Raw genomic sequence first — 17,304 nt, 5'->3', positions numbered from 1 at the left:
TGTTTAGTCTTTGTGTTATATGCTTTTCACAACAAGTTACCAAGACTTGCAATCACCCACAACCATTTACCAACCACATAGGTCTGTTCTTTATATGGGCTTTGTTTCTTTTGTGAGTGTATCATTTAAAATGAGCAAACCGATGGACAATTTTTAAGCCTTGAACATATCGGTCTGTGTACAGCAAGTGCAACATACAACAATATGTATTTACAAACAAGGAATTATGGGAGCGTTGTAAAACAACAGCAGTGTGACTATAAAGATGGTCAAAGGCTAAAGTTCGCTTTATGCCTTTTTAAAAGACTGTTACATCTGCCACCTCTCATTTTATCAGCATGCTTTCCCTGTGGCTGCTCATCTGTACAGTGCTACCTGTAGCACTTCATGCTGTGAGTAATTCTGTATTTATAATTTAGTCTTTTAAAATGTCACAATTTAACCTCATGCAACTATTCAGATATCAATATAGTGATGTGCTGTTATACTTGGCTTTCAGATTCCAGTTTCAACTCGTATTCATGGTAAATTGGTAAAAAATGACTGCATATATCAATTCTAGTTCGTTTATCTTAACTTATGTGTAACAATATTTATTCTACAGAGGTTGAAGAGGATCCTGGTTTTAACCCATTCGCCAATCTTGGTAACTGTGAACATCTTTCGAATCAAATTTCAAAAATGTGGAAAATGCAGTTTTATGGCTGCTGTATTTTAAAGGCAATGCTGTTTGTTTGGGATTAATGAACAATTAACAATGAAGATCAAATCTATATTACCAAATCTTGTTATCTTTTTACATCAGGAGCAAAAACCAAGCTGATTGAGGGGGACATAGCCATACCCGTACGTATATAGCACACACTGTAGGCTACGTAACACGTTCAATGTTGTAATTCAGTTTCACTGCTTGTAATACAGAATTCTCAATGCTACTTTATTAAAAGTCTTAAAATCTACGTCTTAATAGTACGGTCGAGTTGGTCTTTTAAACACAACCTACAGATGGAAGTTTCCTATTCCATACATTCTCTCTGACAGCCTAGGTAGGTGAATTTACAACTTTGAGATTATTTATGGTGATTTTTGCAGTACAGAGACACCATACAAAAGAAGTAAATTATGTCTCAATGTTTTCACAGACCTTAATGCAAAAGGTGCGGTCTATCAAGCATTTGAAATGTACCGCCTGAAGTCATGTGTCGATTTTAAACCCTATGAGGGAGAGAAGACATACATCAAGTTTGAGAAAAGGGATGGGTAAGTTTGAGGAAAATATTGCTCATTTATGTGTGTATGATTCCATGTTATTCATGAGTATGAAACACCAATAACAAGCTTTACTAAAAACGCAGAAACTTTCCATTCTGAACAAAAATAACAATGTTTTATGAATACAGTATTATGTAGCCTTTAGCCTGTATTAAAGGAAAAATACGAGAGACCCTAATAGCACTTGCTGGTAGGTGCTGGTCATATGTTGGGGATCTGCAGAATGGACAGGTGCTTTCTTTGGGACCAGGCTGTGATCATAAGGCTGTGATTGAGCATGAGCTCCTTCATGCCCTGGGCTTTTATCACATGCAGTCCCGACAGGACCGAGATGACTACGTGAAGATCTGGCTGGATCAGGTCATTGAAGGTTAGTTATTCAATATTCATATCATTATTCATATGTCTCAATAGCACTTTAGATACATGTTTAATAAAATCAAGGTTCTTTTTAGGCCTGGAGCACAACTTCAACAAATACGACGACAGTTTTGTCACAGATCTGAATACGGCGTATGATTATGAGTCTGTAATGCATTATCGCCCTTTCGCTTTCAACAAAGACCCCAGTATTCCTACTATCACGACCAACATCCCTGAGTTCCAGTTTATCATAGGGCAATACCTGGACTTTAGTGAGATGGATGTCGTTCGACTGAATCGGATGTACAACTGCTGTAGGTGCCCTCATTTTTCATTTCTGGACTGATTCTCAAACCCAAAAGCTATATAAAAACTCACTTATGTATTAAATATAAGTATATACTTTAAGGGGTGTGCTTTTTTCAGCCTCTAGTCTTACCCTGCTGGACCAGTGCACGTTTGAAAACATAAACATTTGTGGCATGGTACAGAGTTTGACCGATGATGCTGACTGGGTGCATCTTAAGAGCTCACCTGGTTCCGAGGATCATACTCTCAGTGGACAATGCAGGGGTAAAAAATATCCATTACCTAAAATAAACATTTTTACAAAGTGATTACAGTATGATGAGTTTCAATAACATTCTTTTGTTTTTAGATTTGGGTTACAGCATGCACTTTAACACTGCCACTGGAAACGCAAAGCAATCTGCTCTCCTCGAGTCGCGCATCCTCTATCCCAAGAGGAAGGTGCAATGTCTTCAGTTCTTCTATAAAATGACAGGCTGTACAAAGGACAGGCTTGTGATTTGGGTCAAGATGGATGATGGAACAGGGACAGTGCGCACGTTAAAGAAAGTGCAGACACTTTGGGGTAATTGTTTATTATTTTCCAATGTGTTTTTTTAGAGGATTTATTGACATAAATGCAATAAAATATACATACTTAGGACTTCAGAGGAGTATGCAGACCTTACATAATGAAGCTTTATGTTTCATTATCTTAGAATGAGCTATTTCTGTCTAAATGCACAGCGAGACCACTTGCATGGAATTTGCCATGTTGTTTCTACAGTAGCCCTAAATGGACAAACTGCTCTACAGAGCATGTTTCGAAAATATGTTACCTCCTTCGGCAAAGAAGCAAAACATGACGACATCTTAGTCCCTTGTCAGCCACCGTAGTGGTTCGAAAGGGAGGTGTGCCATTCGCAACCTCACCACTAGATGCCGCTAAATTTCATACACTCGACCATTAAAGAATATTTATACTTAAGGTCTTTGCACATACCGTACAGTCAGACATTTTCGTATGCGTTTTTTCATATTCGGCGCTCGTTTGAACAGTGTCTCTGAATTCTCTTGCAACGGATGCGAAAAACTCAGGAAATCGAACCCAGTCCGAATTTTTTTATGACAGATGAATATATTTGAGGCAGTGTGTTAATGTCAACAATGTAAGGTCGTATTTATTTTTTATTTAAATTTCGGACTCTATGTGCAATGGCCTTTACAACAAAAATAATGAACAAATAAACAGAAAAAACAGTTAAGCTTGATGATGGTTTATATTTGTCAGATTTACTATAACTGTGCAACTCATCATTTATTGCACAATTAAAGTTATAATAACAAAAATATTCTTTTATGCAGCTGATGATGACAAGACATGGAAGATTGCTCATGTGTCTATGGATGTTGGGGTTAAATTCCGCTACGTCTTTCAGGCTGTGAGAGGAGACCCCTCCAACTCTACTGGAGGCATATACATCGATGTCATCAGCCTGACAGAAACACACTGCCCTGCTGCTGTCTGGCGCATCCAGAACTTCACTCACATTCTGCAGACTGCAGATTACGACACAGTCCTGAACAGCCCTCGTTTTTACAGCCCTGAGGGTTACGGCTATGGCATTCAAGTTCGGCCTTTTTCCAGCTACTCTGATTATGCAGGCAACTACACCGGTCTCTACTTCCATCTGGCCAGTGGTGACAATGACGTTGTCATGCAGTGGCCTGCTGTAAACCGCCAGGCCACCATAGTGGTGATGGACCAAGATCCAGACATTAAACTGAGGATGTCCTCCGCTCGTAGTCTCACCACTGATCTTGCCAGTATGTCCTCACTCTCATGACTAAACAGAACAAAAACTCAGCAAATGAATGCTAATTAAATAAGCCCTTTTTTCTATATTTTAGTGTCTGAAGGCAAACTTTTATGGGACGATCCAAGAAAAGTTGGGACCCATGACAAAAACTGCAAATGTTATCGCGGGGAGTCAAAGGGGTGGCACAGTTTCATCAAACACTACGACTTGCACAGACGGAATTACCTGAAAAATGACGACCTCATCATCTTTATTGACTTTGAGGGTTTGTACAAAGTCATTTATCCTTAAAGTTATGAATAGTGTTAATGTGAAATGGCAAAGTCAAATGTGTCTTTTGTTTCTTAAAAGATTTAACAAGCCTGATAAATACTGAAGTCCCAGTTGCACCAAAGTTTTGATGACATGCGGTAAGGGAGGTTTCTTTAAATATATAAATATCATTTTAAATAAATGTATTGATAGCTATATTTTTTAATATTTAACCTTTTTAAATAAACGTTTTAATCTTTGATATAACAATTATTGTTTTTCTTGAAACAGGTATCTTTGTAGATGCAAGAAAGACGAATACAGGGAATGTTTATGGTGGAGGACATCATCCAAAACATTTGTTTCCTGTCAAAAAAGCAAGCATCAATCACACTGTTCCTGTTAATAAAATGCATCACCCTGTACTAACATTTCTATCATTTCTATAATTTTTAACATTACTAATAAAATCTCACATTAAACTTTCGCCTTATTCTCATTTTATGCATTTCCTGTTAGAAACTTTCTGACAAACCAAATAGCAAATAACATTGCACTGGTACTGGAAATGATAAATCTTCTTGAAGTTACAATTTATATTTTAAAACTTGATTATATCTTTAATCTTATCTGTAATCTCTTGGTGATATGAGGAAAACCAATAAAAGTCAATGAACAATTCAGTGTTTTTGGTGAACTTCAAGGTTCAACATAATAAACATTGTTCTCCATCACAGCTGTTCTTCCATGCAATATCATAAATATTTGATATCTTTGCACCAAATGTAGGAGAAACATTAAGCTTCATTGCTGTTTATTTCAATCACTGATATGACTTGAGATTTGAGGTTGTACTACAAATTATCTTTATGTGCAATCCTACTAGGCAACTAAAAAACATATTTTACCACAAAAGGCATTTAAGATTCTAAAATTATTATAAGCAGCTTACAGTGCATTCATACATCATGTTTGAATGAAAGTTATTGGTTCTTATCAGATAATACCTTGCTCTTCACTTTTAGTGTAACTTGTATCATTATGACAGATTTTACCCCTGATATGGTCGTCATAAATCTCTGTGTAAAAAGATAAAGTGTGTGGAAGTGCTGATGCTTGCAGTAAAGAAACGTCAGAATACACACTTGAAGGTAACAAACTTGTCAGTCTATTCAAGTGTCTCTGGTTATCAGATCAAAGTACCACGCAGACACTGGCTTTGCTAAACACCTTTTCTCTCGTGAAGTGAACATGGGCTCTTTGTGGAAAATCATTCCCCTCACGGTGCTTCTTACGCTAAAGGTACTTTATTTAAACTTTTTTTATTCATTTCGATATTTTGAAAAGCAAATACAAAATACAAACCTTTGAAAAGTATTAACTTAAATGTTAAATGTGCATTGCAGGCACACACACTTCCAACAGAATTTGGTAATGTTCAGATTGTTTACATATTTATGTTCAATTGAACTGTTTAAACACTTTTAGTATTTACAGTGTCTTATCTTTGGTACATGTTACTTTAGGTGGGGATGCAGATGCGGGTGAACTACGGGAGGACATTCTTGAAATAAATTTAGGTCAGTGTAACCTTGAGTTAGTAAAGCTAGTATTTTTAGCAAACACGCCATAAAAACATTTAATTTGTATATGTTATACGCTCATGAATAAAAGAAAGCAATAAAAAACAAAAACTAATCTTTTTAAACACATTTCAGAATCTCAAAGAGATTTTTTTGAGGGGGACATTGTTGGAGATGTAAGTTAACTTTAAACAAAAATTTAATTTATATTTATTATGTTTCATGTCATTTTTCATTTTTAATGTTTAGTCAACCGGATATACTTTATGAAATTGATTTCTTATATACCAGCCACGAAGGAATGCCATATTGGATGAAACTAAAAGATGGATTTTCCCCATTCCATATATACTGACAGATAGTTTGGGTGAGATACATTATTTTACATTTTGCAAAATCAACACTCATTTCTAAAATTCTACGTTTAGTTATAGTCGTTGTCCTCTTTAGATCTCAATGCCAAAGGAGTTGTCCTTCAAGCATTTGAAATGTATCGTCTCAAGTCTTGTGTGGACTTTAAACCCTATGAAGGAGAAAGTACATATGTTTCATTCACCAAGCTGGATGGGTCAGTATTTAAAAAATCTACAAAAGTGACCCTGACCACAAAAACAGTCATAAGAAATTTCAATTTGAGATTTATACACCGGAAAGCTGAAAAAATAGGCTTTCCATTGATGTATGGTTTGTTCGAATAGAACAATATTCAGAAGAGATACAACTATTTGAAACTCTGGAATTGGAGGGTGCAAAAAAATCGAAATGTTGGGAAAATCACACTTGAAGTTGACCATCAGAGGCGCTGTAGCAGGCCATGGCTAGTGAAGTTTGTGAAGTGAAGTTTGCAGGTGTGTTTCCAGATTTTTTTGCTACTTGGCACTCACAATATAAAGTGTTGATATATTTACGGTAGGATATTTACAAAATATCTTTATGGAACATGATCTTTACTTAGTATCCTAATGATTTTTGGCATAAAATTAAAATGCTAAAAGGCAATACGCATACAGTGTATTGGCTATTGCTACAAATATACCCGTGCTACTTATGACTGCTTTTGTGGTCCAGGGTCACAAATGTCATTTTTCAAAATATTCGTACATGCAAAAGTGTAAAAAATGTGAATTATAATTATTGCAGATGTTGGTCATTTGTGGGAGACTTAAAAACAGGACAGAACGTCTCCATAGGAGAAAGATGTGACACCAAGGCCATTGTAGAACATGAGCTTCTTCACGCACTGGGTTTCTACCACGAGCAGTCTCGTTCAGACAGGGATGACTATGTTAAAATCTGGTGGGATCAAATAATTCCAGGTTATTTGCATAAATTCAATGTAAAAAAATATAGTTTTATTATTCACAGCTAATGCAAAATAGTGTAAAATTGCATGTCACTTTGCTTGAAACATGATTCTGTTTTGTCATCCACACACCTCCTGCAGGAAAGGAGCACAATTTCAATAAGTACGATGATGATTTTATAACAGATTTAAACACACCCTATGACTACGAGTCCATCATGCACTACAGACCTTTGTCTTTCAACAAGGAGCCTGACATTCCCACCATAACCACCACCATCCCTGCCTTCAATAATGTGATCGGACAGCGCTTAGACTTCAGCACCCTTGATCTGGAAAGACTTAACCGAATGTATGATTGCGGTAAGTATTGGGATTCTCAAAAAACGGGTTTGTTCAAGTCATATAAATAGATAACATCTGTATTTGCGGTATTGTTAAATTGACTTTGTATTTAGCCGCGACACACACTCTTCTGGACCAGTGTGCCTTTGAACAGATCAATATCTGTGGAATGATTCAGTATGAAGAGGACAATGCTGACTGGGTCCAGACGTTAGGTTCTGCAGATGTAAAAGATCACACTCTTGGAGGAAAATGCCGAGGTCGGACAAAACTTTTCATTTGAAAGGTTTATAGTAAGGATGCACCGATACCATTTCTTAAAGGCAGAGAACGGGTACCGATATTACACTCTGGTGTAAAGAAGTTAAACATCCTTTTTAAAAATGGACTGTTGAATAGAACACAAAATTTATGTTTTTTGCTATAATAATGGCATCTATTGTTATTTATTGTTGATAGATGCAGGATACTATATGAAGTTTGACACTGCCAACAAACCGGCGGGCCACAATGCTTTGTTAGAATCACGAATTCTTTATCCCAAGAGGAACCAACAATGCCTTGAGTTCTTCTACAGGATGAGTGGAGGGCCTGAAGACCAGCTCACTATTTGGGTTAGAACGGACGATGGAACCGGCTCTGTTCGCAAAGTGAGAAAAGTTCACACTATCAGAGGTCAGTTACTCCTTGTTGTACAAACCACTATCTTAACATTGACTTAAATTATCTGATTCGATCACTGAAAGTCTCTTTGATTTCTTCAGGGGATCATGATGAATCGTGGAAGATTCTACATGTCAGTCTGAATGTTGAGGAAAAGTTCAGATACTTCTTCCAGGGTATTGCAGGATCTACCAAATCATCAAGCGGGATCTACATCGATGATATTACTCTGACCGAGACGTCGTGCCCAAACGCTGTCTGGAGGGTCCAGAACTTCACCAACCTGCTAAATATTACTCCACATGGTGATGGAATTAAGAGTGAGCCTTTTCATAACTCTGAGGGTTATTCTTATGGAATTACCGTTTATCCGAATGGAAGGTTACTCTCTTCTAATGAGTTTATCGGGATCACTTTCCACCTCATCAGTGGTGAGAATGATGCAGTTTTAGAATGGCCAGCAATGAATCGGCAGGTCACAATCACAACTATGGATCAGAATCCAGATGTATTGCTGCAAATGTCTAACAGCAGAAGTTTCACCACTGGTACGTTTGTTTCTTTTGTTTACTTTTTAAAAGTTTGTCAAACTGTCCTAGAGCGCATTTCGTACGTTATTTCCTTCGGCAAAGAAGTGAAAATGTGATGACATCTTAGTTCCATGTCAGCTGCCTTAGTGATATAGGAAATAGGGGGGTAATTGGTGGAGTGAGCCATTGGTTGCTATTTGCAACCTCACGGCTAGACGATGCTAAAATCTCCACAACTTTTTCTGTTTACCACACAATTGTAAAAGTATTTAACAATGCATAAATTTAAGTTTATAACATTTCCTCCTCATACGCATTCACTAGATGATGGCACGTGGTGGAGGAAACCATCTACTGTTGGAGAATGGGATGTAAACTGCAATTGCTTCAGAGGACCAGAGTTTGGATGGAGCACTTTCATCTCCCATGATCAGCTCCGTAGACGAGACTTCCTCAAGAATGATAACCTAATCATCACAGCTAATTTTGACGGTAAAAACTATTTTGATTTACCTGATGAGAATGTCTTGAATTGAGTTTTGGTATTGTTTTAATTGCCCTTTAAATGACATTAATTTTGGTCTTACTTTGCTGCCAGATTTGACTTATCTTATAAAATCAGAAGTTCCAGTCAAGCCCGCACTTTCCACCCAGTCTACAGAAGAAAACTTTGGGAGCCCAAAAGTTCGTAAGCCGCGTGCCATCAGTGACCCATGTCAGCCCAACCCTTGTCGTAATGGAGGACTCTGTGTCAGTAACCAGGGGAAGGCAACATGCAGGTTAGTGCATCTGACAATTTTCTTTAGCTTTTTAGATATGGCACCACAGTCTAAAATAACCTCAGATTATAACATTTATATCTCTGCAGGTGTATCTCTGGACAAGCTATTGTGTACAAAGGGGATACGTGTGAGAAGCAGCACATTGATGGAGGAATTCTGGGCGTTCTGATCGGCGGTGTGGCAGGCATGGCAGTGCTTACCGTTGCCATCATTGCTGTGATCTACAGACAGCAACAAACCTTGTAATGCTATTAATGGGAGCACAATGTGTCATTGTGTTAGTCGTATCATTATTTAGAACTTTCCATATATATCTCCTCATCAAATTCGACTGAATAAAACCACTTTATCACAGGGCCAAGTGTTTTATTGATGAATCATCTTACTTAATTTTTTTTTATCTTTTTATATTTAAAAAGGAAACAGACCAAGAGAACATAAATAATTTAACAAAACAATTTATTTATTTTTAACTAACAATCACAACTATCATGTATATGCTTTACAATGTAGATTCATATTTCTGTATTTATTGTAATATATCTGGTACGCTCTTTGTACTGTACAGTAATGTATGTCTGACCACTAATGCACCCTAATTCCCCACATGGGATCTATAAAGTACATATCTACTATATATATCTACCTATTATTCATATGAAAAATATATCCACATTTATAAAGAGCGCTTAGGCGTGTTAAATTAAATCTGGTTCAATTTTACATATATTGTTTGCGAGAAGTGTTACTTCTTATATTAAACAGAAGATAGAAATTGAATTGCGAAGAAGAGCTAAAACTAGCCATATAGCTCACTGTTTACCACAAAGGCAGATCGCATTTATATGATTTAGGAACAGCACAAATTTTGCATTGCATTTCAGAGACAAAAAACATCTTTGTCAGAAACAAAGAATGAAAGAAAACAAGGGTAGAAAAACTACAGATAATTGCCAGTTATATATTTACAATAGCTTTTGCGTTGTTCTTTTAAAATGTACAAATGTCTATCATAAATAAGTGCACTTGGGTAGCGAATTTTTTTGTCTTGTTTCTCACTCTTTGTTCCTAATATTTAAGTAAGTAATAGCAGAAAACCAAATTCTTTCTGCCACAGATTTTAGGAATGTACAGAAAGTACTTTGACATCACGGTCCTTTATTTTTGGTGCTACTGCAGCTACTGCTGGGAATTAGAGGTCTATCCATGTCCTTTATTGTTAAACATGCTCTTTCTGTAATACAAATTATATGCAGTATTAAGATTTAGCCGAGAATGGTTGTAAACATAACAAGATAATTAAGCCGTATGCACATGTATACCTTGTGTGAGTTAACTTGTGTTGATCGTTTATTTTCCGCCTTCTTTGGCTGATTTCTGAGCATAAGAATAAAAATTAATTTCAAAAAGATTTTGCTATCAAAAAGAAACAAAAATAAAAACGTGTGTGTTCTACTTACCCCCAAAACTATTCTCAAGATTTCATCTCGGACCTAAAACGAAAACAAAAGTATATAAGTGGTCTGTGGTTCTAATCACACATTGTAATATTAGTACCAATAGGAACGTACCCTCTTTTCTGCGAAGCATCCTGTCAGCAAGATAAAGAAACCCTACAAGAAAAGGGATTAAAATGATCAAACGCGCATTTGACTAACATGTTTGATTTGGTTTTTTATCTGTGCGACTGAATACCTGAAGGGAGTTCACAATAGTGAAGGCGTAATGAACGAAGATGGTAGTAATCTGTGTGAAATCGTCCATTAGGAAAACAAGGATTCCCAGCACCCAGGTTCCACCAAACACGGGTGTGAGGAACATAATGACTTTCATTACGGCTTTCGCTGCCTCTTTGTCTGCCTTCTTGTTGCTGGATTCGGCCCCCGACGGCTTCAGGACAGTGGCGATGACCATCACCATGGAGAACAAGTTCACCAACACAATGGTCCCGACCGGAAAGAGAAACGCATGGATGGATCCCACCATCGCCGACTGGTAGGTAAGCCAGCAGGTCTTGGTGCTATAGTATGGCACATCGGTGGCTTGGTCGTAGTACACGTACGTGATCGCCACAGTTATGGTGGGACAGATGTAGCCAACGGTGAATCCGATGATCATATACACCTTTTTCCCAATGTGGCTGAACACGAAAATGAGCTGATAGACCAACATGATACTGAGACAGAGCATCCAGAAGAACATGGCCAGGAAGAAGTAGTGCTTGGCTATCACCAGCACGAGACACAAGGTGTCGTTCAAAATGGATGGGAAAGAGGACGCCAGGAAGCTGCAGTCGGCCAGGAGCAGACACAGAGAGATGTTGATCAGAGCCGTGTGGCGGAAGTGAGAGAGGCTGGATTTGACCACGGCTTTCCAGACCAAGATCTCGATGATAATGTACGCGATTAAAGAGCAGATGGAAACTCCCAGTCCAATGTAAGTGAGCTGATCGAGCATAGGCATGCTGACTGAGTGCTTGGACATAAGCATGGAGAAGGAGGTGAGATGGTTGCATTCACAGGTACCCAGGCCTCCGGGACCTTTGACGTACTCGCAGCCGTCTGACGACCATCTCAGCTCGGTGAAGTTCCAGAACACGCAATGCATCGCACCAGTACCGGTCTCATCATTTTGGAAAGCCAGTTTGATGTTTACCGTCGTCGAACTCATGTTCTCCACTTGGGTGGACACGACTATGCTGGGGAATATAGCATTTTCATAGCCATCTTTTGGGAGGCGGTTGGCCAAGTTCTGCAATCCTACGGTCTTCACCATATCTGCGGTGGCGTTCAGGCCGACATCCACATTGAAAACCGTCTTGTTGCAAGACGAGCCCGCTCGGCAGATCTGAAGCTGAATGTAGCTGGAATTGTAACCGTCGCTTTTGTTTATCCTGATGCTCTGCACGAGACCCTCGACGGACGACAGGTATTGCGTAGCCAACGCACCGGTCTCCTCTTTATCTCCAATGTCCCAGGTGGCGTTCAACATGCTGCTGGCTGATTCTATGAAATTCTTGAGAAGAAGAAATATTTTTTTGCAGATTGGTTAAAACGATTTGCAATTCAAAATAACTAAATGTAACCTGCTGGGTTAAGTCCCACTGTAGATTTAAAATAATATGAAATACATACTGGCAGAAGGTTCTCGCCCAGTTGTATGTTCGCCGATGCACTTTTCATAGTTTGGAAAACCGAAACGGTGGCTTTGACGTCACCAAAAGTGTTGTCGCTCTCCTCAGACGTGTTATTTCTCAAACTCTCGAAGATCAGCGAGGCGACCTCTTGTGTTGCACCGAGTCCTTTCTCGAAATCCTGGAGGGAGATCAAAATGTCAGCTTTAGATTGAAAGTTTTCACATGAAGTCAGTCTTCTAGATTCTTCTAGATTTACATACCAGTGATTGCAAGGTCACTATGTTCAAGATTGCTTTGACACACATGGAGATTTCTTCACCCCATTTGTTTCCAGTGCACTTGCGTTTGAACGTTCCCTGTCTCCCCGTTAAAGTGCAATCCAGAACTGCCGTCTCGTTGTCCTTTGTTTTCGGCCATGTTCTGGTGTCAATCACTTCCTCTATACAAAATCCGTCACCGGCTGAAAACGAAAAAGTAAAATGTGAAATCCTGTCACTTGGAAAAATATTTCGTAGGAACGGTTCAGTTTTGTCATACTTACGGTATATCACTGGTATTTTTATAGTGCGATTTCGCTGCTGAGACATGGTGTTCTCCAACGTGCATGAACCATCATATGAACGTGGTTTGGTCGCTACCATACAGTCGACAGAGAACTCTGCGGTGTACTTGATGATGCCATTGAGCACTGTAAAACAAGGGTTTAGACATTTTCACCTCCTGATATATGGGAGCTGGGGATGTAGGTTACAGTTAGGTGCAATATGCGAACACAATGTAAAAAATGTCAAGAGAACACAGAGGTACACAAAAAGATTTACAACTGGATACCACCTGATTACACAACAAATTATGAATACTTTTGGCATCTGCTTGCAAAGGATGCCACCTGTAGATCTTTTCACAGACTTTGCTTTTCAAAGCCATTTATTTCTCAGGTTTACATGGCTACCCCTAGCAGAGTAACTACATGTGTACTTCCTTAAGATGGATTGCTACGTCATAGGTTTCATGCCACATGCATGAAATTGTAAATAATCATATAAACAGAGATCATCTTCCAGATCAAGTCAAAGACGATTTTTTTGTAAAAATGTTGATTGACTTCAGACATTAACATGTTTAATGCATTTACGGTATATAACTAGTTTGCTCTAAGATATTATTCGATGGTGTTGATAATTCGTACCTTCTTTAGTTGGTGCAGAATTCTCTTGAATTCCAACTTTTAGTCGAACTGAATATGTTTCGGTGCTGTTCTCTATCGTGCAGGAAATGATAACCTTGGCCGATGCTCCCACACTGCAATCTGCTGATGGAGGGGTGGCCGTCACATTGATAACTTCAGGCAACAGTGCGATTTCGATGGGGGCCAGGGCCATGTGGGAAATTAAGCCAGAGGTGAAAAGACAACCGTATGTTCCTGGAATACCAGATGAGAATGGATTAATCAAAATTACACATAAAATAAACAAAGGTATCCTTTGATGCTTGTTATGATTTTCCTGCACTCACCTGACCAAAATCCATTTGTCTTCAAAAGTGTGACCGTTGACTCCTCTGTGCAAAGGTCTGATAGCATGACTTCACTTCCTGGTCCCAGGGTCAGGGGAAATTCATCACCTCTGGTCATCTGCCATGAACATTTGTCCATACGTTCAATGCAGGTACAGTTCAGTTGCTGTCTTGAATTATAACACAGTTTTCCTGAAGGTGCCTCAATGTAAACCATTCCTATCAATGACAAAACATGACATGGTGACAGTGACAGTGACGTGACAAATTTATATTTAGATTAGTGTGGATGCCGTGTTTACCTAGTGATCTGACACTTAAAGAGTAAAAGGTCGGGTCGGTTAACAGCGTTGCTATTATGTTTTGTACTTTTGCTGTGGAAAACACTGAACTGAGAGCCACTGTGAAGTTGTGCTGGTATGTGTTTAGGCCAGTGAGACTGAAAAGACAGAAATGGTTTTGGGTTAGATCATTTCAAATGCTCTTATTAAATAAAGAAACAAAATGTTATTAACATGACATGAACTAACGGACTCTGATGTAAACATAAAAATGGCAAATCTTAATAAAACTAAAGTCCTCCTCACATGCTGCCAGTTGTAACCAATGAGTTGAAGGCGTTTAGCACACGAAAAGCGGGGTCAATCTGAAAAAGCAGTTTGTATTTAATAAATCTATTTAATTCCGAATTTTGTTATCTGTGTAATAATCAATCAGAAGGAGACACCCCCTTACCGTAATGGGCAAAACAGAAGAGCTTCCAGTCAATGTGCCAAAGAGAGTAACTACAAATGCATAGCATTCAAACAATTAGCAACGATTTGTCATAAAAAAAGACTTACAGTAAAATTGGAAATGTTCACTTACCATTCGATTTGGGCAGGCACAGAGGTGTAAAGTCTGACACATTTGCCACACATTTGTCCACGTTGCAGCATTTATTTACAGTGTCACATACAAAGTTGCTCCAAACATAGTCTACTCCACACCAGCACGTTGTATTTCGGCCGATTATCTCACATTCTGCAACAACACATGTTATCATAATGAGTTCTTTGATGTCATGTTATGTTGATGTCTTATATTAGCAATCTAACTTGGTCTGGGAGCTGTCATTGCTATTTATACAGAATATTTTATATTGAATTTACTTGGAAGACACATTCAAGTTTATAATAACTTATTTTTCTAATAATGGTGGATTATATTTGACCTGCTGCTATTTCCGCATTTGTGATCGTCACCCCTGTTGTGTCCAGAGGTCCTTGTATGTCCGGTAGAAGGCTTGCAACATTTAAGGTTTTGTTACCCTCGATCATGACCTCTGCCCAATAGGTGACAACTGCGGACCCTATAAAAAATACCATAATGTCTGTTATGTGGCATACAGTTTAGTACATTCATTAAATTCACTATTCACTATTTGTTGTTGTCTTTAAATGTCCATGCCTGTGTAATTTGAGTGTGATCTATTCTGCGTGTATTTTAATTGTTCATGTCACGATATAAAGACATGTATGCTTATTAACATACTGTGGGTACTGAAAATGGAAATGGTGATTTTCATTAAAAAGATTGATTTATTATGAAAAAGAAAAAACAAACTTACCGACATTTGAAGTCTGTTGGTCCACACAAAAAGAGAATAAAACAAAATAATTGGTACATGGTATAAATTTGGGACTGGTTAGAAACAAAGCTGAATACAGATCATTGTTTTGTATTGTAAATTAGCAGTATGTAGAGCTGGATGGATGACTATGCTGTAAAAATGTATGTACACCAGCAGTCAGACAGGAATTTCACATACACAATTTTAATACAGATAAAAGCTATTTGTAAATCTAGACCAAACATAAGTTATCGTTCTTGTATATACTGTACAGTTATTAACTTTATGACTTTACCTGACTTAAAATGAAAAGTGCGGCAAAAAACAACATGCTTGCATCAGACAGTTTCTTGGCCCTAAAACAGAGAGAAATAGATTTTGTTAGCAATGAAATTGTTCCCTACATCTTGTAAAAAGGCTTGTGGAATGCTAGCACTTTATATACACTTGTAAAAAGTGTTCAACACAACTGGCTATTGTTACAAATATTTTGTTCTTTTTTCTTTTGAAATGAGGTCTTCTCATCAAACCTTATCAAATCCTTATCTGAGCTCGTGACATGAAGCCTTATAGATACAACCTCTTATTTTAAACGCTGCCATTCAAATCACCTGCATAACAAATGTTCTTCAAATAAAACAGTCGTTGGATATAAAAGCGCTCACACAGTAGCAAACAGTAAACAATAAACATAATGAAAGAATATTTGTGTGATGAACAAATAGGCTACAGGTCCACATCTAAAACAGCCAAATTTGACTGACATGATGATAATAAAGACGACATGATGATGGAAATAAAAATATCACTAAAAAATAAACAAAAGCGAATTCTCAGAATTAATAACAGTTTAATTATGAATTATAAACAGTTTAATTAAGTATAACGAATGCTATTAAATAAACATGTCAAACTTTGTGTGGATGCTATTAATTGTTTTCTCAACTTTCATTTTTATTTCTTCTAATTTATTTCTAATATAACTAATGTCTCATTTATATTTAATCAAGATTATATATTCCATCTCTCTCTCTCTCTCTCTCTCTCTCTCTCTCTCTCTATATATATATATATATATATATATATTTCTTTTACAAAAAAATAAATAATGAATAGAACGTTCTTCATAAATGCGATTTCAGATGGTAAATGACCAATATTACCCACATATGCTGTCTTTCGCTGCTGTCCTTCTGAAACCTGTTGTCCTCCATATTTCATGATTTTTTTATAATTACTTTTTAACCGTTAACCTTTTTGTTTTTTAATGTGTTTTTCAAATTTCTAAGCAATTAAAAATAAGTACAAGTGCCTGTTAACTTTAATACTTTTTGTTGTCAATGTTTCCTGAAAAACAGCTAATTTTTACCTGATGCTTGTAATTGGGAACCATTTAACACCTGTTAAGTATTCGTACATATCTTTATGGCTGTATTGAATGAAAAAAACAAATCATATTGTGGTTTCACCAGACCTGCGAACATTAGCTTGGAGTATTACTTGGAGTAATAAAAACAAGACCTAACTTACGTAATATTTTTTTGATTAAAAAACTAAATAATCTTGTTCAAGTGCTTTACCTTATTAAATAGGCTACTTTAAAAGTATTGATGGACGGGCAAGAAATACTCACCTTTGAATCTGCATTTTGAAGAAAGAGGATCAACAAGATTGAAAAGCAATCCTATCTCATAACCAGTGTTCCCTGTAAAGAACCTGTTTCCAAAGTGAAATTGGCTGGTGAATTAGAGAAAGCTGATGATTGGAGTGGGTGTGGCAAAAGCAAATTTACAAAGCGCTCGCTCTCATTTGCATTCTTCGTTCCATTCTTCCACAGGCC

The 17,304-nt window shown here is 37.5% G+C and overlaps 3 protein-coding genes across 3 annotated transcripts; 2 read left to right on the top strand and 1 right to left on the bottom strand.

Moving 5' to 3' along the window:
- Positions 1–292: 292 nt before the first annotated feature.
- On the top strand, positions 293–4,728 carry mep1a.1 (meprin A, alpha (PABA peptide hydrolase), tandem duplicate 1). The gene is made up of 14 exons (XM_079474932.1): positions 293–392; positions 500–524; positions 605–646; positions 806–846; positions 971–1,046; positions 1,143–1,260; positions 1,467–1,642; positions 1,728–1,949; positions 2,062–2,208; positions 2,294–2,509; positions 3,289–3,750; positions 3,835–4,008; positions 4,095–4,153; positions 4,287–4,728. The coding sequence occupies exons 1-13, from the start codon at positions 339–341 to the stop codon at positions 4,142–4,144; spliced, it is 1,803 nt and encodes a 600-aa protein (XP_079331058.1). The 5' UTR covers positions 293–338; the 3' UTR covers positions 4,145–4,153; positions 4,287–4,728.
- A 401-nt stretch (positions 4,729–5,129) lies between these two features.
- On the top strand, positions 5,130–10,236 carry mep1a.2 (meprin A, alpha (PABA peptide hydrolase), tandem duplicate 2). Its single transcript, XM_079474931.1, has 14 exons — positions 5,130–5,297; positions 5,402–5,426; positions 5,522–5,575; positions 5,714–5,754; positions 5,870–5,945; positions 6,029–6,146; positions 6,719–6,894; positions 7,023–7,244; positions 7,340–7,486; positions 7,686–7,901; positions 7,991–8,437; positions 8,744–8,911; positions 9,018–9,198; positions 9,288–10,236. Exons 1-14 carry the CDS (start codon positions 5,247–5,249, stop codon positions 9,445–9,447), a joined length of 2,082 nt encoding a protein of 693 aa, XP_079331057.1. The 5' UTR covers positions 5,130–5,246; the 3' UTR covers positions 9,448–10,236.
- Positions 9,645–17,304, bottom strand: adgrf3b (adhesion G protein-coupled receptor F3b). The gene is made up of 17 exons (XM_079474930.1): positions 17,098–17,304; positions 15,760–15,820; positions 15,066–15,224; positions 14,720–14,875; positions 14,588–14,637; positions 14,440–14,498; positions 14,155–14,291; positions 13,853–14,071; positions 13,527–13,760; positions 12,879–13,025; positions 12,598–12,797; positions 12,336–12,515; positions 10,897–12,216; positions 10,773–10,814; positions 10,662–10,694; positions 10,524–10,578; positions 9,645–10,435 (listed from the first exon to the last, which is right to left on the bottom strand). The coding sequence occupies exons 3-16, from the start codon at positions 15,217–15,219 to the stop codon at positions 10,552–10,554; spliced, it is 2,958 nt and encodes a 985-aa protein (XP_079331056.1). The 5' UTR covers positions 15,220–15,224; positions 15,760–15,820; positions 17,098–17,304; the 3' UTR covers positions 9,645–10,435; positions 10,524–10,551.

Source organism: Barbatula barbatula (genome assembly GCF_947034865.1).
Source record: "Barbatula barbatula genome assembly, chromosome: 15".
NCBI classification, from domain to species: Eukaryota; Metazoa; Chordata; class Actinopteri; order Cypriniformes; family Nemacheilidae; genus Barbatula; species Barbatula barbatula.
This window is presented reverse-complemented; position numbering and strand designations above follow the sequence as displayed.

Bases quoted from the DNA above. Each gene is read 5' to 3' on its own strand.
- mep1a.1 (XM_079474932.1), top strand. From the start codon at position 339: ATGCTTTCCCTGTGGCTGCTCATCTGTACAGTGCTACCTGTAGCACTT. The intron at 2,209-2,293 runs GTAAAAAATATC...TTTTGTTTTTAG, and splicing joins TCTCAGTGGACAATGCAGGG to ATTTGGGTTACAGCATGCAC. The intron at 3,751-3,834 runs GTATGTCCTCAC...TCTATATTTTAG, and splicing joins TCTCACCACTGATCTTGCCA to TGTCTGAAGGCAAACTTTTA.
- adgrf3b (XM_079474930.1), bottom strand. From the start codon at position 15,219: ATGGTATTTTTTATAGGGTCCGCAGTTGTCACCTATTGGGCAGAGGTC. The intron at 12,516-12,597 runs GTATGTAAATCT...ATCTCCCTCCAG, and splicing joins TAGTGACCTTGCAATCACTG to GATTTCGAGAAAGGACTCGG. The intron at 10,579-10,661 runs GTAAGTAGAACA...TCTTATGCTCAG, and splicing joins TCTTGAGAATAGTTTTGGGG to AAATCAGCCAAAGAAGGCGG.
- mep1a.2 (XM_079474931.1), top strand. From the start codon at position 5,247: ATGGGCTCTTTGTGGAAAATCATTCCCCTCACGGTGCTTCTTACGCTA. The intron at 5,298-5,401 runs GTACTTTATTTA...TGTGCATTGCAG, and splicing joins CGGTGCTTCTTACGCTAAAG to GCACACACACTTCCAACAGA. The intron at 6,147-6,718 runs GTCAGTATTTAA...TAATTATTGCAG, and splicing joins TCATTCACCAAGCTGGATGG to ATGTTGGTCATTTGTGGGAG.